This window comes from Schistocerca piceifrons, chromosome 2 (assembly GCF_021461385.2).
Source record: "Schistocerca piceifrons isolate TAMUIC-IGC-003096 chromosome 2, iqSchPice1.1, whole genome shotgun sequence".
NCBI lineage: Eukaryota > Metazoa > Arthropoda > Insecta > Orthoptera > Acrididae > Schistocerca > Schistocerca piceifrons.
The window spans coordinates 369,594,386-369,619,019 of record NC_060139.1 but is presented as its reverse complement, the minus strand read 5'-3'; the positions used below and the strand labels follow the sequence as shown (position 1 = coordinate 369,619,019).

Here is a 24,634-nt window from a genome sequence, read left to right as displayed (position 1 = left end):
GTAACAAAATAGCGCACAGTATCAGTTGGATTCTTTCTGAAATGGGCTGAATGTTACTGAGAAATTTCTTTGTCTATTTTTGTTTTGTTGGCACTCAATAAATGAGCCACCCAAATTTCTTTAAATTTAACGAAACAATCCTTCATGTGATATGTATTATATTCTTTCTGTTGATAATCCTATTGTGTCACATATTTCACACGCTTAAACTCCAAACCATCAAACACAACGTTGTGTTCGCAATCACTGTTTTTAAATGGGATTGTAGTTTCGGAACGTCCTCCGCTAAAATGCGTCCACGTCTGCTTTCTATCGCCGGTTTATTTGTCAGGGGAAATAGAGCTGGCAGTTGATGAATTTTCATCAACATTAGATACATTTTCATGCTCACTAAACTGTATAAACGAAGAATTTTATGACGACACAGTGGTATCCAGCTGAAAAGAAGCTATAACAAATTTTTTCTACTTTTTTAAGAAAGAAACTATCAGAAATATTCACTGCTGTACAAAAAAGTGGAACACCCACGTTGAGAGAATATGTGATGCTGTTTCACTTACTACGAAGTCGATTCGAATTTTAAAAGAACTTGGCAGTATGAGACCATTTATCAGTATGACAACGCAAACCTTCTGACCTGGATACGAGCACTTATTCGTTTGGGAAGGATGTCACAAAGCCAATTGTATCCACTCCAGAAGCAAGCTGGCCCACAACTGTTGTAAATTGTCCACGATATTTTTGATACTAGCACTGGGACGAACTCGGCGTTGTCGGGGACAGGTCTGGATGTCTCGCTGTCCACGAGACTTCTTCATGACACAGACAGTTCACAAAGACACGTCCCACGTGTGGACGGGCATTGTCCTGTTGATAAATGGCACCGCGATACCGACACCATAATAGTTAATACATGAGGTTCGGGATGTTAGTGACGTGCCGTTGTGCCGTCAGAATTCCCTCAATCCCTGTCAGTCGTGGCCTGAAGTCATATCCGATGACTCCCCACAACAGGACACGCGGATTAACACCGCTGTGCCTCTTCATAACTTTAGAAGAATGGGACCTTTCCCAAGTCGCCGTCATACTTGAGACGACAATCATCCGGGATGGTACAGGACCGCGACTCATCCCTGAACAAAATTTGATGTCGTTCAGCAGCAGTCCAAGCTTTCTGATCAAGACATCAGTCCAAAACAGCCGTTTGTGGTACGCCAGCCTACTCATGGGACGCTGACTGCCTAATACGTATGATGCGGGGCGACGCGGATTGCTGCATGGAGTACATTACTTGTTCTCGGATGGTAGCCGCAGATGTGAAGGGGTTCCGATGTGTGATGTGGTTGGTATACAATAGGGCGATCCTCCCTTGTGGGAGGGCCTGTCATGGTTGACAGGAGCCTTGACAACGAGTATACCTGCCCTTTTGTTCCCATTCAGCCCAGCATCGAATCATGGTCACATTCAAAAGCGACCAGCAGACTCACAATGAAGACCCTTTCAAATTCTTTTAAGTGCTCATAACTCTGTCTCATACGAGTACGCAGTATGTCCGCGTCCTTCAGCGATCACGCTGCACCTGACGCTGTTCGCGCCTTTTATATACCCTACTAGGCCTGGAAATAACACTAAGCACGAAAAACCCTGAAGCACTCTGGTGGCCGTTCTGCCTGCGCAGAGAGTTCCAAATAAGAATATTTACATATCCATCGATGGTATGTATGTGCAGAAATTACACTGAAATACCCATTTCCGTCAGGCAGTGTACTAACCCACTAATCAGTGTGACACTTGGCTCACTTTATTGGGCAATATGTGCCAACACAAAGTCCATTGTTATCAATGTTGTCTCTATGTATTACCTCGTAAATCTGTAAGCAAACCAATGTTTCTAGGCCCCTAAATAAAATATGCGATGAAGTTTATTTTTTGGAGAAGTTATGGACTATATCACTGCTGTTATGAAACTATTTCAAAAGGAGAATCTTGTTTGAAGTAGTTAATAATTTCGTAGGAGCTTGTTCCTAAATCGTTCCGTAATTGGGCTGGCAACCTTGTTACGCCGCGATATAATCCCGAACGGACAGCATATTAATTTTTTCGCCTCTTATTTTTACATTAACTATACAGGGTGAGTCACCTAACGTTACCGCTGGATATATTTCGTAAACCACATCAAATACTGACGAACCGATTCCACAGACCGAACGTGAGGAGAGGGGCTAGTGTAATTGTTTAATACAAACCATACAAAAATGCACGGAAGTATGTTTTTTTAAGACAAAGCTAGTTTTTTTAAATGGAACCACGTTAGTTTTGTTAGCACATCTGAACATATAAACAAATACGTAATCAGTGCCGTTTGTTGCATTGTAAAATGTTAATTACATCCGGAGATATTGTAACCTAAAGTTGACGCTTGAGTACCACTCCTCCGCTGTTCGATCGTGTGTATCGGACAGCACCGAATTACATATGGAATTAAAAGCTGTTCATGTTTTCACAGAGTCCAACATAACATAAGTCTATGAAGAAAACGGAGGACGGGCAAATACAAACATGGATCTAAGCAACAATGGTAGATTGGTAGTGACAGTGAATACGACGGTTAGGAGTTAACTTCCCGTCGACGCGAGACCACCGGAAATGTAGCCACAGTCCGGAGGGACAGGAATGGGGAAATATTGACCGTGGCTGAGTAGAATACATTCACTATTACAGCACTTTTGGCAATGAAGGCGAGAGGAAAGGTGCGGAAACACCGCATATCGATTGCTGAACGCTATATTCCGACACAACGTTTGCATTTATGGGTAAATATCTCATCTATACAAGTGATTCTCCTATCTCCAAAGGTCTCTTTAATTTTCCTGTAGGCAGTATCTATCTGACCCCTAGTGAGATAAGCCTCTACATCCTTACATTTGTCCTCTAGTCATCACTGCTTAGCCATTTTGCACTTCCTGTCGATCTCATTTTTGAGACGTTTGTATTCCTTTTTGCCTGCTTCATTTACTGCATTTTTATATTTTCTCCTTTCATCAATTAAATTCAATATTTCTTCTGCTACCCAAGGGTTTCTACTAGCCCTCGTCTTTTTACCTACTTGATCCTCTGCTGCCTTCACTACTTCATCCCTCAAAGCTACCCATTCTTCTTCTACTGTATTTCTTTCCCCCATTCCTGTCAATTGTTCCCTTATGCTCTCCCTGAAACTCTGTAGAACCTCTGGTTCTTTCAGTTTGTCCAGATCCCATCTCCTTAAATTCCCACCTTTTTGCAGTTTCTTCAGTTTTAATCTACAGGTCATAACCAATAGATTGTGGTCAGAGTACACATCTGCCCCTGGAAATGTCTTACAATTTAAAACCTGGTTCCTAAATCTCTGTCTTACCATTATATAATCTATCTGATACCTTTTAGTCTCTCCAGAGTTCTTCCATGTATACAACCTTCTTTCATGACCCTTAAATCAAGTGTTAGCTATGATTAAGTTGTGCTCTGTGCAAAATTCTACCAGGCGGCTTCCTCTTTCATTTCTTAGCCCCAATCCATATCCACCTACTATGTTTCCTTCTCTCCCTTTTCCTACTCTCGAATTCTAGTCACCCATGACTATTAAATTTTCGTCTCCCTTCACTACCTGAATAATTTCTTTTATCTCATCATACATTTCTTCAATTTCTTCGTCATCTGCAGAGCTAGTTGGCATATAACCTTGTACTACTATAGTAGGTGTGGGCTTCGTATCTATATTGGCCACAATAACGCGTTCACTATGCTGTTTGTAGTAGCTTACCCGCATTCCTATTTTCCTATTCATCATTAAACCTACTCCTCCATTATCTCTATTTGATTTTGTGTTTATAACCCTGTAGTCACCTGACCAGAAGTCTTGTTCCTCCTGCCACCGAACTTCACTAATTCCCACTATATCTAACTTTAACCTATCCATTTCCCTTTTTAAATTTTCTAACCTACCTGCCCGATTAAGGGATCTGACATTCCACGCTCCGATCCGTAGAACGCCAGCTTTCTTTCTCCTGATAACGACATCTTCTTGAGTAGTCCCCGCCCGGAGATCCGAATGGGGGACTATTTTACCTCCGGAATATTTTACCCAAGAGGACGCCATCATCATTTAATCATACAGTAAAGCTGCATGCCCTCGGGAAAAATTACGGCCGTAGTTTCCCCTTGCTTTCAGCCGTTCACAGTACCAGCACAGCAAGGCCGTTTTGGTTATTGTTACAAGGCCAGATCAGTCAATCATCCAGACTGTTGCCCTTGCAACTACTGAAAAGGCTGCTGCCCCTCTTCAGGAACCACACGTTTGTCTGGCCTCTCAACAGATACGAACATCAAGTTATGAACATTAAGAGCTCATATGGAAACCCAGTTCTAAGCAAAGAAGGGAAAGCAGAAAGATGGAAGGAATATATAGAGGGTTTATACAAGAGCGATGTACTTGAGGACAATATTATGGAAATGGAAGAGGATGTAGATGAAGGTGAAATGGGAGATACGATACTGCGTGAAGAGTTTGACAGAGCACTGAAAGACCTGAGTCGAAACAAGTCCCCCGGAGTAGACAACAGTCCATTGGAACTGCTGACGGCCTTGGGAGAGCCAGTACTGACAAAAGTCTACCATCTGGTGGGCAAGATGTATGAAACAGGCGAAATACCCTCAGACTTCAAGAAGAATATAATAATTCCAATCCCAAAGAAAGCAGGTGTTGACAGATGTGAAAATTACCGAACAATCAGTTTAATAAGCCACAGCTGCAAAATACTAACACGAATTCTTTATAGACTGTAAGTAGGCTGTTTATGTTTTCTTTATGTAAGTAGACTGTTTAGGTTCTTATATTGGTAACGCCGCCGCCACGTAGCGCTCTCTGTATGAAAATCACTGGCTGTGCTGTGTGCAGTCTGTGGCTAGTTTGCATTGTTGTCTGCCATTGTAGTGTTGGGCAGCGGCAGCTGGATGTGAACAGCGCGTAGCGTTGTGCAGTTGGAGATGAGCCGCCAGCAGTGGTGGATGTGGGGAGAGAGATGGCGGAGTTTTGAAATTTGTCATGAACTGCTATATTTATATATGATGATATCAAGGTAAATACATTGTTTGTTCTCTATTAATATCTTTCATTTGCTAACTATCCCTATTAGTAGTTAGTGCCTTCAGTAGTTTGAATCTTTTATTTAGCTGGCAGTAGTGGCGCTCGCTGTATTGCAGTAGCTTGAGCAGCGAAGATTTTGTGAGGTAAGTGATTTGTGAAAGGTATAGTTTAATGTTAGTCAGGGCCATTCTTTTGTAGGGAATTTTGAAAGTCAGATTGCGTTGCGCTAACAAAATATTGTGTGTCAGTTTAAGGTCAGTCAAGTATAATTGTTCAAAAAGGGGACGTATCAAGACGAATGGAAAAACTAGTAGAAGCCGACCTCGGGGAAGATCAGTTTGGTTTCCGTAGAAATACTGGAACACGTGACGCATTACTGACCGTACGACTTATCTTAGAAGAAAGATTAAGGAAAGGCAAACCTACGTTTCTAGCATTTGTAGACTTAGAGAAAGCTTTTGACAATGTTGGCTGGAATACTCTCTTTCAAATTCTAAAAGTGGCAGGGGTAAAATACAGGGAGCAAAAGGCTATTTACAATTTGTACAGAAACCAGATGGCAGTTATAAGAGTCGAGGGACATGAAAGGGAAGCAGTGGTTGGGAAGGGAGTAAGACAGGATTGTAGCCTCTCCCCGATGTTATTCAATCTGTATAGTGAGCAAGCAGTAAAGGAAACAAAAGAAAAATTCGGATTAGGTATTAAAATCCATGGAGAAGAAATAAAAACTTTGAGGTTCGCCGATGACATTGTAATTCTGTCAGAGATCAGAGACAGCAAAGGACTTGGAAGAGAAGTTGAATGGAATGCACAGTGTCTTGAAAGGAGTATATAAGATGAACATCAACAAAAGCAAAACGAACATAATGGAATGTAGTCGAATTAAGTCGGGTGATGCTGAGGGAATCAGATTAGGAAATGAGACACTTAAAGTAGTAAAGGAGTTTTGCTATTTGGGGAGCAAAATAACTGATGATGGTCGAAGTAGAGAGGATATAAAATGTAGACTGGCAATGGCAAGGAAAGCGTTTCTGAAGAAGAGAAATTTGTTAACATCGAGTATAGATTTAAGTGTCAGGAAGTCTTTTCTGAATGTATTTGTATTTAGTGTAGCCATGTATGGAAGTGAAACATGGACGATAAATAGTTTAGACAAGAAGAGAATAGAAGCTTTCGAAATGTGATGCTACAGAAGAATGCTGAAGATTAGATGGGTAGATCACATAACTAATGAGGAAGTATTGAATAGGATTGGGGAGAAGAGAAGTTTGTGGCACAACTTGACCAGAAGAAGGGATCGGTTGGTAGGACATGTTCTGAGGAATCAAGGGATCACCAATTTAGTATTGGAGGGCAGCGTGGAGGGTAAAAATTGTAGAGGGAGACCAAGAGATGAATACACTAAGCAGATTCAGAAGGATGTAGGTTGCAGTAGGTACTGGGAGATGAAGAAGCTTGCACAGGATAGAGTAGCATGGAGAGCTGCATCAAACCAGTCTCAGGACTGAAGACCACAACAACAACATCTCGTCTATTGCGTTTTTCTAGATTCAGGTCAAACAAGCCCGTTTTAGCTTCTTTGAAAGTAATCATTAGGTTGTCCGTTTAAAAAGAACGAGAAAAGGGAACTACTAAGCAACTAACAAACTAAATTGCAAACACGAAAACTTCCATACACAGCTCCAGGCACCTCAACACGTTACATAGTAGCTCATCACAATACAAATGTATAATGTATTCAGATATTCGAAAGTCTTCTTAACTTTTATGTAACATTTGTAGAGTGCTCCACAAAACTGATTAAAATGTGAATCTCATACTTTTTAGCAACCACTATAAAAGTATTACACACTTAACGGGAGTAACACAGTTTCGAGTATTTATGTTTCGTCCCGTATTATCACCTAGTTCCAATTTCCTCTGGTAGGCAGATACGAGAGTTATTTGATTTCCTCATTGTAAAGAAAACGTCAAACTAAAATTTTACGTGTGTAAAACAAGTTGGATCTATTTCTTTTCCTAACGAGTATCTAAAATAGTTGTGCGATTCCACTCTGAAATTGCAGCTACTTGGTTGGTGGTATATGTAGAAACTAGAATATTCCTTACTCCAGTCAAACTCAAAAATTTTGTTTGGTAGACCTGCAATTCTTTTTCCTTTTCTCAATTAATCCACGATCGCTTATGAAGGTTTGCACAGCTTACGAAATAATGAGTTTTCCTTCTCGTCTAGCTGTCAAACACCTCTAACCTTAATTGCTTCGGTCACGAGAAGGCCTCAGGTTATTAATGTTATGAATCGAGCTAACACGTCGAGCAGTCGACGTGGACTAACCGGTTGGACTCGGCTAATAATTCGTAAGTATCTACGCGAGAGCAGTTACAACCAGTATGTTGTAACCTCTTTCTTCAGAGGATATGAGTGTGTCCATGTCACGAGAAGGACTACATGTCTAGGACAACTAGCCACGAAAATAATGCCCAGTGAAACAGCATTTGATGGAGCACAATACTAAAAAAAAATGCAGTAACTATCTACGTATATGTATTCAGAATCTGCTTACCGTAGTCATCTCTTGGTTACCCCATATGACTTTTACCCCTCACATTCCATTCAGTACTAAACTGGTGCCGGCCGCTGTGGCCGCACGGTTCTAGGCGCTTCAGTAAGGAACTGCGCGACTGCTACCGTCGCAGGTTCGAATCCTGACTCGGGCATGGATGTGTGTTATGTCCTTAGGTTAGTTAGGTTTAAGTAGTTTTAAGTCTAGGGGACTGATGACCTCAGATGTTAAGTCCCATAGTGCTTGGAGCCATTTGAATTTTTGTACTAAACTGGTGATTCTCCATTCAGTAAACTTTACCAACAGCCGTATGCTTTAGGTTATTTTATTTTATTTCGGTATCAACCAGTTTCGGCAGTTCATTTTGCCATCTTCAGGCCCCATACGCTTTTTTCGAATCAACGAGCTTATCGTATAGCGCCATAAAACTGGATTCTGTGAATCCACTGAGAGCTCAGTTGGTGTTTCCCTTTCGTATGAATCATCTGCACAACGATTGGGATTCATGGTATCCAGTTTTATGGCGCTATACGATAAGCTCGTTGATTATAATAAAGCATATGCGGCCTGAAGGTGGCAAAATGAATTGCCGAAAGTGGCTGCGTTCGAAATAAAATAAAATGACCTAAAGTATACGGCTGTTGGTAAAGTTTATTGAATGGAGAAGTACGTACCAGCTGACATCCCCTGGCCATAATAGCCCGACAGAGAGTAAACTGGTGATGTTTCAGAATGTTCTATCAGCCGATCCCATCTTGAAGTGACGTTGAACTACAAATTTCTCTTCTCCCCAATTCTATTCAGCACCTCCTCATTAGTTACGTGATCTACCCATCTAATCTTCAGCATTATTCAGTTCAAAAGCTTCTATTCTCTTCTTGTCTAAATTGTTTATCGTCCATGTTTCACTTCCATACAAGGCTACACTCCATATAAACACTTTCAGAAAAAGACTTCCTAACACTTAAATCTTTATTCGAAGTTAACAAATTTGTAATCATCAGAAACGCTTTTCTTGCCATTGCGAATCTACTTTTTATATCCTCCCTATTTCAGCCATAGACAGTTATTTTGTTGCCCAAATAGCAAAACTTATGTACTGATCAGAGTATCGTATTGATGTTCTATGTCCAACCTATCAACAGTTACACTATAAAAGGTTTCAATAATTACAGTTTCGACAGATGAAGTTTGACACTGTAAACTGAAACATGCGGCCTATTTACAGCATACTCTTTTTTTTTTCACAGATATCTTCTTCGTATTTGATACATAACTTACAGCTAACTGGTTTCGATTCTACGGAGGCATTGTCAGAACTAAAAATGTATAAAAGACAAAAGGTAAAACTACTAATAAAAACGAGAAGTTACAAATATTAAAATAAAACAAAAGATAAAGAGAAAAGAAAAATGCACAAAACAAACTGTAATCAGTCATTGTGATCTGCCGTGCCTGCTCGTGAGTTAACTGTAATTTACCCATCCAATGCGACCGAGGTACTTATGAATAAAAGAGTGTCGAGATAGCCCGTGCAACAGTGTTAATTGCAAGACGATGGAGTAACACAGTCTGTGGATCATCTCTCACAGAACATTTTAGGTGCGTCACAAACCTTACTTGCGAAGCTGACATCGCGTATGAAGCTAGATAAAAACATTCCTTCCTCATACACAAACGTGTAAGTGTAATTAGTAACATGCAGTTTGAATCATTTACACTTAACAATCGCACACATTGGGTGTGATGTTAATTACAAGCGTGACACCTAGCCTATGGCATAAGAAATAGATAAAAAAGGCTTTTATTCCTCCGTCTGATTTTGTTCTTTCCATTAGAAGGTGTTTTAATTACATGTTATTTACGCCAGGTTTGGTAATAACATTTAGTTTTATAATGCACATCTAAGAGCATTTAATTGTTAAAGAATTTTCTCCACTGAGTGACATTTAGCTTCCTGTAACGAGAATAAGTACTAATAAAAACTTCAACAACTTTATTTTCTAGAAGTTGCGGCAGTACTTGCCGAAGAAAGTAAAAAAAAAAACAAAAGTAAGACATAAATAAATCTAAAACTTACGAAAACTCAAATGTTTCCCTTCTGCTCAGAAAAGTGTTCTCATTCAATAGTGTTACAAAGACGTAACATGAATTGTCAACTTCTTGTTTTGTCTCACTGTCATGACAGAAGGAAGTAAACAATAATTACAACGTTACAGTGAACAGCGATTTATTTACATAGAAGAGATTGTAACACAGGAAGTGTATGATAATAGAAACATTCACGAAAACGGAATGAATAGTTTGTACAAAGGGGTTTAACCAAGAATAGCCTTGCCGTATCCCAATCCACCATATCCGTATCCTCCATACGCCAGTGCGGGCCCAGCAATGGCAGCCCTAGCAATGGGGGCAGCGTAGGCGACTCTGGCGACGGGGGCAGCGGCGATGGCGGGGGCGGCGTAGGCTGCCCTAGCAATGGGGGCGGCGGCAATGGCGGGGGCAGCGTAGGCTGCTCTAGCATAGCCGTAGCCGAGGCCGGCACCGTACGCCAGCGCTGGCGCGGCGGCGATGGCGGGGGCGGCAGCGATCGCCGGGGCCGCGGCGATGGCGGGGGCGGCGACGGCCACACGGGCGGGGGCGGCGGCAACGGCGGGGTGGGCTCCGGCCTCCTTGTGCACGACGGCGTTGAAGCCGTTGACGGGGTCGGCGGTGTAGTCGACGGTGCGGATGGAGCCGTCGGGCTCGGCCAGGCTGTAGCTGCCCTGGACGACGTCTCCGCTGCGGCTCTCGTGCTGGCTCTTGGAGTCGCCCGTCAGCGCGTCCTGGACGTTGTAGGCGAAGCTGTACTCTGGGTGAGGGTCGTACTCGGCAGCGACGGCGGCGGGGGCGGCGGCGGCCACGGCCACGGGTGCGGCGCGGATGGCGGGGGCGGCTGCGATCGCTGGAGCGTAAGCTCTGGCGATGGGGGCGGCAGCGATAGCTGGGGCATATGCCCTTGCGATGGGGGCGGCGGCGATAGCGGGGGCGTAGGCCCTAGCGATGGGGGCGGCGGGGGCGAGGACTGCAGGGGCACCCAGGTAACCGGCGTGGGCCAGCGACAGGGCTGCCACGAAAATTATCACCTGCTGATAAACAGAGATCACAACATTTAGGCGGCAAAAGAAAATTACGGGTGTTGGGTACTGAGGCTATTACATTAAACATCGCTATCAGCAAGTAGTATTTCAAAAATGTTCCTATGTGTGTGAAATCTTATGTGACTTGACTGCTAAGGTCATTAGTCCCTAAGCTTACACACTACTTAACCTAAATTATCCTAAGGACAAACACACATAGCCATGCCCGAGGGAGGACTCGAACCTCCGCCGGGACCAGCCGCCCAGTCCATGACTGCAGCGCCTCAGACCGCTCGGCTAATTCCGCACGGCAAGTAGGATTTCAATTTCTCACTGTGGCCGTGGCTTGTCTGGACAAAACTTACTAAAATAAAATATGATCGTATTTAATCGGAAGATTTCAGTAAGCTTAGCTGAGGAATTTTGCTGAAAAGTAAACTAGAGTGTGCCAGAATAACTCATTTGGTAAAAAAGTTCGGTAATGTTGTTGCCCTCGAAATTCTGGGTTCCAGGTTCGAGCCCCAACCTGGTATTCAGTCTTAATCTTTCAGGAAATTTTAAAACAGCAAACATTCTTGTGTACAGCGATGCACAGTGGAAGATTCATTCTGAACAAGACATCAGATCAGCAAATTATTGCAGCAAATGGACATGTCTAACTCCTGTCTAGGTAGTGCTGCATAGCTTAGAAATCTTATACACAGGGGCTAGTGCAAAGTATTAGACGCATTATGTCGCGATTTTAAAAAGGTAAAAGCTGTGTGTGTGTGTGTGTGTTTTGTCAGGAATGCAACACATTAAATACCTACTCTGAAACCGATACATAGTGTGTCCCTCCTAAGAGCCGCCAGGCTCACTTTCTCTAACAATTAGGCAATTTCTTTTTAACAACGTGTAGCTGGACTCATCCCAAACAAATTTCTGCTCATTACGTCTTTCATGCGACGCACAGCGTTGGCTTGTTTCCCATTACAAACAATATGATTTTTAAGTGAAATTTTACGTGCCCATTTGACAGAGCGGTACCAAATTTGTGCAATATTCCTTTGATTGATGTGTAAAACGAAGAATAACCAGTATCCAAGCAGTGACAGCAGTGTTATAGCTCGCACTGACAGCTACTGCTGTGCAGAAGCGCTACTCTCTCACTGCTGGAGTAGTGATTATTCTTCCTGTTTTGCTGTTCTGTTAGTATGTACACATCAACAAAACGAATAACGCACTAGACCATGGGCACCCAAGATTTCGCCTCGCAGGCCTTGCCTGGGACCTAGTGCAAAAGCGCTCAGTCTCACAGCACATTTCCCCCACCTCCACGCCACACTGACTGAGTACGAGGAGGGGGAGAGGGGAGAAGCTGCGAATGAGCCGCATTTAAATGCCAACGCAGTCACACTGCACATGACTTGGTTTTATACTTCACATTTCTCAACAAAACCAAACAAATTTTCAGTATTATTTAATTATCTTTGGCGCGCTGAAGACATAATATAATTGTTGTATGGTGTCAACTGCCGGCATACGGACAGACGCAGACAGTATCACAATTTCGTACTCAGGTTGCTACGTAATCGTGACTTATTAGTTTCATAATCGAATAAAGATCTTTCACATAAATACGCACAACGAAATATTTTAGCACTTTTGCTAACTCATTATGGAGACTTCGAAATTCTATCCGAGGAAAGCAATGTATATGTCTTGGACAGTTTTAACATATAAAGACTTGACATTACAATGGGAATTACTTTTTAGGTCGATCAGTTACACGTGCACAAAGGCGCTTTCAACTGAGACAGCAAACGAAGATGAAAACATCTCGAATGCATGTGTAAGATTTACAGTTTGCAGAAAACTATCCTTGTAATTCTTTAACGGCCACAATAAATTCCTGAAACTCTTCGTTTTCTTTAATGGTAACGAGCTTAGGGAACTGGACTGTTTTGTCAGACTGTGTCCCTTCTACAATGCCATTTTCTTTTTAAATGCGTCCCCAACAAATCAGAAAGAAGTTACGTTGCAATGTCTCACTGCGCGCAGTGTGCAGTCAAGTCTACTTAAAATGCGAAGTCTGCACTCCATTCGCGATGTTCTAATTTTAGATCCTGCACTCTTTTTTTCATTAATTCAGCAATGGCGAGTTTTAAATCGAAAAATCGTTTCAGTCCTGCCCCTTGACTTAACCTACGTACTTTGCAGTAACACATGAAGTCTGCATACTCTTCGTTCAGTTGCACTGAAATGTATTGCAGCTAACAATAGAATAATATGTGCGACTTCAGAGATTTTACTATTCGTACCACCAATTTCTTCGCGTGATCTAGGCCTTCAAATTTAGCACAAAGTGCTTTTTGACGTACAGAACAATGAATCCCACCTGTCTGCATCTACATCTACATCTACATACATACTCCGTAAACCACCATACGGTGTGTGGCGGAGGGTACCTCGTACCACAACTAGCATCTTCTCTCCCTGTTCCACTCCCAAACAGAACGAGGGAAAAATGACTGCCTATATGCCTCTGTACGAGCCCTAATCTCTCTTATATTGTCTTTGTAATCTTTCCGCGAAATGTAAGTTGGGGGCAGTAAAATTGTACTGCAGTCAGCCTCAAATGCTGGTTCTCTAAATTTCCTCAGTACCGATTCACGAAAAGAACGCCTCCCTTCCTATAGAGACTCTCACCCGAGTTCCTGAAGCATTTCCGTAACACTCGGGTGATGATCAAACCTACCAGTAACAAGTCTAGCAGCCCGCCTCTGAATTGCTTCTATGTCCTCCCTCAATCCGACCTGATAGGGATCCCAAACGCTCGAGCAGTACTCAAGAATAGGTCGTATTAGTGTTTTATAAGCAGTCTCCTTTACAGATGAACCACATCTTCCCAAAATTCTACCAATGAACCGAAGGCGACTATCCGCCTTTCCCACAACTGCCATTACATGCTTGTCCCACTTCATATCGCTCTGCAATGTTACTCCCAAATATTTAATCGACGTGACTGTGTCAAGCACTTCACTACTAATGGAGTATTCAAACATTACAGGATTCTTTTCCCTATTCATTTGCATTAATTTACATTTGTCTATATTTAGAGTTGGCTGCCCTTCTTTACACCAACCACATATCCTGTCCAAGTCATCTTGTATCCTCCTACAGTCACTCAACGACGACACCTTCCCGTACACCACAGCATCATCAGCAAACAGCCGCACATTGCTATCCACCCTATCCAAAAGATCATTTATGTAGATAGAAAACAACAGCGGATCTACCACACTTCCCTGGGGCACTCCAGATGATACCCTCACTTCCGATGAACACTCACCATCGAGGACAACGTACTGAGTTCTGTTACTTACGAAGTCTTCGAGCCACTCACATACTTGCGAACCAATCCCATATGCTCGTACCTTAGTTAGGAGTCTGCAGTGGGGCACCGAGTCAAACGCTTTTCGGAAGTCAAGGAATATGGCGTCCATCTGATACCCTTCATCTATGGTTCGCAAGATATCATGTGAAAAAAGGGCGAGTAGCGTTTCGCAGGTGCGATGCTTTCTAAAGCCGTGCTGATGCATGGACAGCAACTTCTCTGTCTCAAGGAAATCCATTATATTCGAACTGAGAATATATTCGAGAATCCTGCAACAAACCGATGTTAAGGATATTGGTCTGTAATTCTGAGGATCCGTCCTTCTACCCTTCTTATATGCAGGCGTCACCTGCGCTTTTTTCCAGTCGCTCCGGACTTTACGTTGGGCAAGAGATTCGCGATAAACGCAAGCTAAGTAAGAGGCCAATGCAGTCGATCGTGCATACAGCCACTGGACCTGTGAACGGCCTTCATGTGCAGTCCTAAAGCGTCGACTGCACACCAGCCACCGCAGCGCCGCGAAACGGTATCAAGAAGGCGCTGACCAGCACCAATGGAGAGAGCGGTCAGCGCCACACCTCCAGGAAGGCAGAGTTCAGCGCCCCCTGTCAACGCTGACGTAACCAGCCTCCCATCGCTGGTCGGACCCAGTTCGGTCCAGACTTCGAGAGCATCAGTACCGAGTAATAGCAAGCTGATACTTAGTCTGCGTTCTGCGACTAATAATGGTATGTCAACGAAATTTGCATGTAGGAGGCACAGGAAGCAAGTTAAATTACGTTTATTTTCCTTTTAAAAATAAACTGTCCTATTAATTTTCAAATGTTATGAGTTTGGATTCCTGTCACCGGCCATGGCAATTTCTGTCTTTCCTTGCTTACGTCTGTGCTGACTACCACAGTAGCCGACACAACACTTCAACCAAGAACGCAGATTAAACAGCGCTAATAGCATCATTCTGCTGAATTGGAGAGGGTTGTGCCGACCGAAAAATGCCGCACAGCAGTGCTAAATGCAATGTTGCGCTGTTCCGGGTACTTCCGAGAAGGAGCGAGCAAAGCCGAGTGACATTAAGGGCTTTGGCCCACCCGTGGCTCACAAACGCCCCATGCGTGAAGTTTGGCACCCGTAGCCGGCACTAAAACAGACTAATGTGGGGCCACTCCATGGAATGGGCACGTAAAATTTCACTTTAATAATCAATTTCTCTGCAATGAGAAACAAACTGACGCTTTCCGTTGACGTTGGGTGTCGTATGAAAGACGTTAGAGGCAGGATTTGTTGGGCTAACTCTGGCTACACGTTGCAAAAACTAAATTGCAAACATTTGGCAAAACACCAAAAAATGTGTTGGGAGGGGCACCCACACACGTTTTGCAAAGGCAAATGTAACAGACCAGCGTCTTTGCTGAGTCAAGATAATTGGTGCAGAAGACTAGCTCAAAGTATAGGGATCTAACCAGTAGTCACAGTTCTAACTGAACCATCAAGATAACTGCCTAAAGTAATTTAACACGCTGAAATAGACCCAAAGGATGGAGAACAGAAGACTGGCGGGGGCTGGACACCTAATTAGGATGGAAGAGGAAAGACTACTGTGAGTAACATTCTCAGGACCCGTGGAGAGCAGAAGGGGCCGAGGACGCCCCCGGACAAGACGGGTTGATGATGTCCTCAGGTATACTGAGGCGATGGGCCTGAGAAAAGGAGAATGGGTTGCGAAAGTTGGAATACAAACGACTGGCGGAGCCTAACGTGAAATTTTGAAGAAGAAGAACTAGAGGGACTCCTAACTCATGATGCCTTGTCGTGGATTTATGGCTTTCTCCCGCCAAGTGTAGGCCCATTGTGGTAACCAATGCACTACTTCCTTCGTATTTGTTCTCCGCCCCCTGTAGCTGAGTGGACGGCGGCATGGTAGCTCAGCGTCTTCGGTCAGAGGGTTAGCTGCCCTCTGTAATAAAAAAAACTGAGTTAATCGATCAACAACGAACTTAAACGGGTGTCTTACGACGTCCATCCAAACCAGATGCAACGAACGAAAGCGAAAAAATTGAGATTAAAAAATAAAATGTGGTCAGCGCGAGAGAATGTGAATCCTCAGGGCTCGGGTCGATTCCCGGCTGAGTCGGAGATTTTCTCCGCTCAGGGACTGGGTGTTGCGTTGTCCTAATCATCATCATTTCATCCCCATCGACATGCAAGTCGCCGAAGTGGCGTCAAATCGAAAGACTTGCACCCGGCGAACGGTCTACCCGACGAGAGACCCTAGTCACACGGCATTTATTTATTTATTTTGTATTTGTTGCAGCCATTTCCTGATGCTCTTTTGCAACAATAGACCATGTAAAATGTACTAACCTAACACTCTAAAAGCAGATCTTCTTAATATACGAAATGTACGGACGGCAATCGAATTGTTGATTTAATTATTCTGTCCAAAAACTGAAGCCGATCCTCCTTTAAAACTACTTTCTTTGTATAAATAAACTTACGCCACATAGTCAGGCAAATGGATGACGTATTCACAGATACAAATCTTTGCAGATTTGCAACAGATGAAAAAGACCGATACAATGCCCAAATGGGCGATGTGTAGAGGATATTAGCAAACTTGCAGGAACAGCATGGGTAGCAATGGTCGAAAACGTAATGCTGTGGAAGCATAGTTTAGGCCTACCACAACAGTGATTCCCAAATGGCTAATGATGATGACTATGATGATGAAATCATGTCATTCGCAGACGGCCTCGGCGTTGTAAAAAATGGCTCTGAGCACTATGGGACTTAACATCTGAGGTCATCAGTCCCCTACAACTTAGAACAACTTAAACCTAACTAACCCAAGGACATCACAGACATCCATGTCCGAGGCAGGATTCGAACCTGCGACCGTAGCAGTCTCGGCGTTGTAACAACATCGAGTGTAGAAGTGTACTGCCAGTGTGGAGCCTCACCTTACAAGCCATGTCGTCCGCTGGTCAGTGCTGGCGTCCGTCTACGGTGACGGTCGGCGGCCGCCGCTTATATACTGGTCCACGGCGCTCGCTGGCAATCCCGTTTGACAGGAACGACTCGAGAAGTGCCACCCGCAACCTCAGCGCCGCGCCGGTCCTCCGATCAGCGTGACAGCGGTCTGGCATTCCGCATTCCACATGTCGGATACGCGCGTGCGGTGTCATCTGCTGCGCTGCACAGACCTCTTTTTCTTATTTATTTTGGCAGTTGATGATCATACAACCACCCATAGTTTAAACACATCAGTAATACCAGCCAGTTTTAATTTTGACCTATGTACAAATCTCAGTGCAGTTGTAGAAAACGGAATATAAATTTTATAGAACTGGTATGCACAGGATGCACCATTAATAGTGACCGGGCCAAATATCTCACGAAATAAGCATCAAACGGAAAAATTACAAAGAACGAAACTCGTCTAGCTTGAAGGGGGAAACCAGATGGCGCTATGATTGGCTCGCTAGATGGCGCTGCTATAGGTCAAATGGATATCGACTGCGTTTTTTTTAATAGGAACCCCCATTTTTTATTACATATTCGTGTAGTACGTGAAGAAATATGAATGTTTTTGTTGGACTACTTTTTTCGCTTTGCGATATATGGCGCTGTAATAGTCACAAACGTATAAGTACGTGGTGTCACGTAACATTCCGCCAGTGCGGACGGTATTTGCTTCGTGATACATTACCCGTTTTAAAATGGACCGTTTATCAATTGCGGAAAATGTCGATATCGTGTTGATGTATGGCTATTGTGATCAAAATGCCCATCGGGCGTGTGCTATGTATGCTCCACGGTATCCTGGACGACATCATCAAAGTGTCCGGACCGTTCGCCGGATAGTTACGTTATTTAAGGAAACAGAAAGTGTTCAGCCACATGTGAAACGTCAACCACGACCTGCAACAAATGATGATGCCCAAGTAGGTGTTTTAGCTGCTGTCGCGGCTAATCCGCACTTCAGTAGCAGACAAATTGCACGAGAATCGGGAATCTCAAAAACGTCGGTGTTGAGAATGCTACATCAACATCGATTGCTCCCATACCATATTTCTATATACCAGGAATTGCGTGGCGACGACTTTGAACGTCGTGTACAGTTCTGCAACTGGGCACAAGAGAAATTACGGGACGATGACAGATTTTTTGCACTCGTTCTATTTATCGACGAAGCGTCATTCACCAACAGCGGTAACGTAACCCGGCATAATATGCACTATTGGGCAACGGAAATCCACGATGGCTGCGACAAGTGGAACATCAGCGACCTTGGCGGGTTAATGTATGGTGCGGCATTATGGAAGGAAGGATAATTGGCCCCCATTTTATCGATGGCAATCTAAATGGTGCAATGTGTGCTGATTTCCCATACCATGGTCCACACGTTCACCGGAACTGACGTCCCCGGATTTCTATGTGGAAAGTTGAAGTATATTTGCTATCGTGATCCACCGACAACGCCTGACAACATGCGTAAGCGCATTTTCAATGCATGTGCGAACATTACGGAAGGCGAACTACTCGCTGTTGAGAGGAATGTCGTTACACGTATTTCCAAATGCATTGAGGTTGACGGACATCATTTTGAGCGTTTATTACATTAATGTGGTATTTACATGTAATCACGCTGTAACAGCATGCGTTCTCAGAAATGATAAGTTCACAAAGGTATATGTATCACATTGGAGCAACCGAAATAAAAGTTCGAACGTACCTACGTTCTGTATTTTAATTTGAAAAACCTCCCTGTTACCAACTGTTCGTCTAAAATTGTGAGCCATATGTTTGGGACTATTAAAGCGCCATCTATCACAAAGCGAAAAATGTGGTCCAACTAAAACATTCATATTTCTTTACGTACTACACGAATGTGTAATAAAAAATGGGGGTTCCTATTTTAAAAAACGCAGCTGATATCCGTTTGACCTATGGCAGCGCCATCTAGCGGGCGAACCATAGCGCCATCTGGTTTCCCCCTTCAAGCTAGACGAGTTTCGTTCTTTGTAGTTCTTTCATTTGACGCTTATTTCGTGACATATTTGCCCCGGTCACGATCAATGGACCAACCTGTAGACACGAAGCTTATTTATGTGGAAAATGTAATTTAAAGTCTCTCACAACAAAAGGCGTATTATTTTAACAAAATAACTGTGTACAAATACACTTCACTTTATGTGTCCGACTGGTCTGCCGATGTGCTGGGTAAATGGGGCCGTCCTCCAGGCAATGCAATTCTTCTTTTCAGCTCTCCCTAGGAGTATCCGCTGTAGCCTATGGTCTCGTGCTGCGAGTCTCCTCCTCCTCTAGTTTTCGACGGGAGTGGTTATGTTGAAGGCCATAACTCCTTGAGAGCTGTGTTTATTAATTCATACACCCTAACGTCTGTTGTTCCAAAAAGAGTGGTAACCAGAGGGAGCCTTCGTACCCAGTAGCACTCAGTTGATTTAGCGTCCCACCTATCCCGCTTATCTTTATTATATGGTTCATCTCTACTTCTTCTCCACGAGTACAAAAAGGCCTGTCGGTCAGTCCGAGGAGGTACGAAAGTTTTTTTAAAACGACCGGGACTAATTTCATTCGTGCTATGGTTGTATAAAACCCTCTTCACACTATGTGCTTCGTGTACTAACACGTTGACGGGATCACAGGGCGTATTGCTCTATAATGTTTCCCTTTGTCGCTGGTTCAGCTTCTCCATCCCCCACCCCATCTCTTTCGCATCGTCCTTTTAAGTCGTTGAATGAAGTCCATCTGTGGTAACGATGGATGTCATGGCGTTCCTGAAGCTCCGCTTTGTTAAGTCTTTTGGTCGGCCTGTTCGTTGCCGCCGATGCCGCTGTAGTGATTATTTCAAAAATGTTTCAAATGGCTCTGAGCACTATGGGATTTAACATCTGAGGTCATCAGTCCCCCAGAACTTAGAACTACTTTAACCTAACTAACCTAAGGACATCACATACATCCATGCGCGAGGCAGGATTCGCACCTGCGACCGAAGCAGTCGCGCGGTTACGGACTGAAGCGCCTAGAACCGCTCGGTCACAGCGGCCGGCTGTAGTGATTGACACAAATTATTTCTTTTTGCTGTCTTATAGCCTATTGACTTGAGTCATAATTTCATATTCGCCTGGTTGGTGTATTGCTGTGTAAAATCGTCTTCCAAGATGATGACTGTTGCTCGGGAGTCGGTTAAGATAATAATTTTGCCGTCAGTGCAGTTTCCTGCGTACTTAACTGCTTTTAAAATGGCTACTAGCTCTCCGTCACAATAGACATTTCGTCAGGAAATTTATAACGTTCACATGCTCATGTTATCTGGTTCACGAATGCACATATGATGACATCAGCATTTTTGGAATAATCTGTATATAGTATTTTAACATCGGTTAGTTAGTTAGTTACGTGTTCCATCGATCAACAGCACGGAAAAACCGTTATGATGTGGAACGTCTTAAATGCACAAGAAATGCGCACAGGAAACAAGTTGTTTATTTTTACATTATACTGTTATACCTAAATATTTCTATTATCTATCCCATTCCCTTAAATGGCACAAAATGCGTATATTGTATCTCCACATTTATTTACTCATATTCAATAATTCATCAATGGTATAGAAGAGTTGTCAAGGAAGTATGATTTCAATTTGTTTACTGCTGTCTGTCAGACATTTTATTTCATCTGGTAATTTATCAAAAAGTTTCGTAGCAGCATATTTTACCCCTTTCTGTGTCAAAGATGGGTTAAGTAAAGGATAGTGTAGGTCTTTCTTTTTTCTAGTATTGTAAGCATGAATGTCGCTGTTGATTTTAAACTGGTCCATGTTGTCGAGAAAAAATTTCATTACTGAGTAAATGTACTGTGAAGCAGTGGTAAGAATTCTTAACCCTTTAAACAGATGCCTACAAGACGTGCGACTACGAACCCCACACATTATTCTAACTGCTTTCTTTTGAGCAGTAAATACCTTTTGTCTAAGTGTTGAGTTGCCCCAGAATATTATTACGTATGACATCAGAGAGTGGAAGTATGCAAAGTATGTTAGCTTACTAATTTCTACATCCTCAAAATTGCCAATTATTCTGATTGCAAAAGTTGCTGAACCTAGTCGCTTTAGGAGATTCAAAATATGACTTTTCCAATTAAGATTATTATCTATATGTACACCCAAGAACTTAATATGCTCTATCCTGGCTACTGACTTCTTTTGATGTGTTATGTTTATTTATTTATTGATTTATTTAACCTGGCAAGATTAGGGCTATCAGTCCCTCTCTTACATCTAACCAGGCATTCTACTTATTTTACATTCATATGTTTTAGTAGGCATGTTAAACTACATCTAGTACAAAAAGTGAAATAAACAGTTAGAAAGGTACAGCTGGAAAAATACATACATACAGAGTTTATATTCGTAGATCATAAGTACTGTTATAATTAGACATTATTGAAGAGACAGATTTTAGATAGGAGTGCTGGCAGCAGGGAGTATGAGGGAGACTCATGGTGAAGGGACGAGAAGAATAGACATGATGAAACATACTCAAGGAAATATAAAGGAAAAGAAGATTGCGTGGCTAATAGATATAGATGAAGAGGAAGGCATCTCAGGAGCAAGATAGGAGACGCTAGCTTTGCTGTTTGACAGATGAGAGGATTGGCCTTGTACATTAATTTTGTGGAGAACTTTATGAGAATGATAGTGGGAAATGCTTCAACTTCTTCTTAAAAGCAGCAGGAGACTGAATTTTGCGCAAGGTAAGGGGCTGTTTGTTCCAGAGGCGGACAGCGGCAACTGAGAAGGAGTTTGCAAAAGTTTTTATTTTGTGAGTGGGCACAGTTAGGATACCAAATAAGAGTGACCTCGTGTTTCGATTATGATGGCATGACAGGTTTTTAATCTCTGAAGCAAGGTACTGGGGTGCTTGCGCGACGAGGAGTCGGTGAAGTAGACATAGAGTGTGGTAGTCACGCAATTTGTCCGGCCGCAGCCACCCTAGCTCGGAGTATGAAGCACTAACATGATCATATCGGCGAATGTTGCAGGTGTAACGCACACAGGCATTAATGGTTAGTTCTAGCCGTCTTTTGTTTTCACTACTCATGCCTTGTTGAATCACATCAAAATAGTGGAGGTTCGGCAGAACAAGTGCTTGCACGAGCTGGCGTTTCAAGTCCTGTGAAATACGTTCCGAAACTTTTTGAGAGCATAGAGACAAGCAGACGTCTTTCGGCACACTGCGACTGTATTCTCCGCCCAGTTGAGATGCTGATCCAGAGTTGCACCCAAGTTCTTCACTGTTTTCTGATATGGTATTGGAGTATCGTCGAGCAGAATAGGAGGTAGCCGTTCGCGGAAATCTGAACTTATTAATTTCTGATGGGCTATTAAGATTACTTGCGTCTTCTTTGCATTTAGTTTAAGCCCCAGTTTTTTCGCCCATGTCACTACTGAAGACAGATCATCATTCATCTGAGCGATTGCAGTGTTTACATCTTCAGGTCTGACACTTAGGTAGATCTGGAGGTCGTCAGCATAGAAATGATATTTACAGGAGGACAGAACCGACGAAATATCGTTGACATATAAAGAAAACAAAAGTGGTCCTAAATGGTTCAAATGGCTCTGAGCACTATGGGAGTTAATTTCTGAGGTTATCAGTCCCCTAGAACTTAGAACTACTTAAACCTAACTAACCTAAGGATATCACACACGTCCATGCACGAGGCAGGATTCGAACCTGCGACCGTAGCGATCGCGCGGTTCCAGACTGTAGCGCCTAGAACCGCTCGGCCACTCCGGCCGGCTAAAGTGGTCCTAAGACTGATCCTTGTGTCACTCCCGAGGAAACGTGTTTCCAGGAAGATTTTTCATTTACGCAGACAACACATTGCTGTCTGTCTTTTAAGTAGCTTTCAAACCATCTCATTGCACCATCAGAGAAATTAAGCTGTTGCATTTTTCTGAGCAATATGTCAAAGTTAACAGTGTCAAAAGCTTTGCTGAAGTCCAGTAGCGTCAATATTGTTGCCTTTCGACTGTCGATGGCATATTTCAGGTCATCAGTTACTTTAATTAGAGCAGTGTTTGTGCTGTGATGTTTACGGAAGCCGGATTGGAATTTGTCATATAGGCTGAATTCATGCAAGTGTTCAGTGATTTGGTCATGAAAAATATATTCAAGTGCTTTGGAAACAGCAGGCAGTATGCTAATTGGTCGGTAATCACTAGGCAGTTGCGGGTTTTCGATCTTAGGGATGGGTCGAATTATACTTCTTTTCCATGCAGTGGGGTGTGTTCCGTTCACGAGGGAAAAATTAAATATGTCAGTTAAGACAGGTACTAAGATATCGGCAACATTATTAATCATGGTTATACCGATACCGTCGTTGCCTACTGCATCAGAAGAGATTCTCATTATTGCTTTTCTTGCCGTATTTGTTGTTACATGTTTTAGATGGAAGGTATCGTTGTTAGTTATCCTGTTTGGGGATTCTTGTGGACGGTGATTATCAGCCGTGCGGGTATTCAGAGGTGCAGAGAAGAATTCATTTAATTCGTTAGCTGACACATGAAAAGTAGTTTCCGATTTTGCCTTTCCGACCCTCAAGCTACGGAGATTCTTCCATAGAGTCGTGGGCGTCAGATCGCTGCATACAAGGGAGCGAGCGTGCCTGATTTTAGCATTGCGAATGCATTGTTTCACTCTGTTCCGTAGCTTTCTATATTCTTCGAAACGCTCGGGTTTCGGATCTGCCTTGAAACGCCTGTGGGCAGCATCCCTATTAGTCATCATTTGACGTAATTCAGCTGTCAGCCATGGAGCAGGAGATTTTCTTACACGGATTGTGCGCACAGGTGCATGTTTGTCATAGAGGGCAGTGAGTTTATCACCAAGTTCATTAATTTTGCCGTCGATTGTAGGTTCTCTGATTATTTGATGCCATGAGATTTCTGAGCAATCGGCTGTTAGAGTGTCAAGGTCAATACGTTTCATGTTCCTACAAGTTATGTAACGCGATTTGATCCTTGGGGGCTGCACAGAGTAGGCCAGGAATATTACATCATGTGCTGAGAGGCCAGGGGGCGATGTTTGACCATCACCTCTTACTTTGTCAGTCTGTTTCGTTGCGATTACGTCTATAAGAGTATGACTGTGCGCCGTATGGTGTGTAGGTTGTAATGGAAGAATGTTCATGCTATTGCAACTAAACAGTCTTCTTACGTTTATTGCGGAGGGAGTGTCTCTCAGCAGGTTTATGTTCAAGGCACCCATTACGATGACATGTTCGTATTGACACTAAAGTGAATGTAATTCCGACTGGAAGGAACTCATTGAGCTTATTTTTGGTGGCTTGTACACGACGCCAGTCAAGAATTTCCGACTTTGTGTATTTATTTCAATGAACATGAATTCAGCCTCTTTTTCTTCAG

At 43.0% G+C, this 24,634-nt stretch overlaps 1 protein-coding gene across 1 annotated transcript in view; it reads right to left on the bottom strand.

Moving 5' to 3' along the window:
- Positions 1–9,899: 9,899 nt before the first annotated feature.
- Positions 9,900–24,634, bottom strand: part of LOC124775395 (ice-structuring glycoprotein-like) — a 54,458-nt gene continuing 39,723 nt past the window's right edge. The window contains exon 4 of the mRNA XM_047250229.1: positions 9,900–10,811. Coding sequence (XP_047106185.1) covers positions 10,005–10,811 — 807 coding nt within the window. The 3' untranslated portion in view covers positions 9,900–10,004. The remainder of the gene's footprint in view (positions 10,812–24,634) is intronic.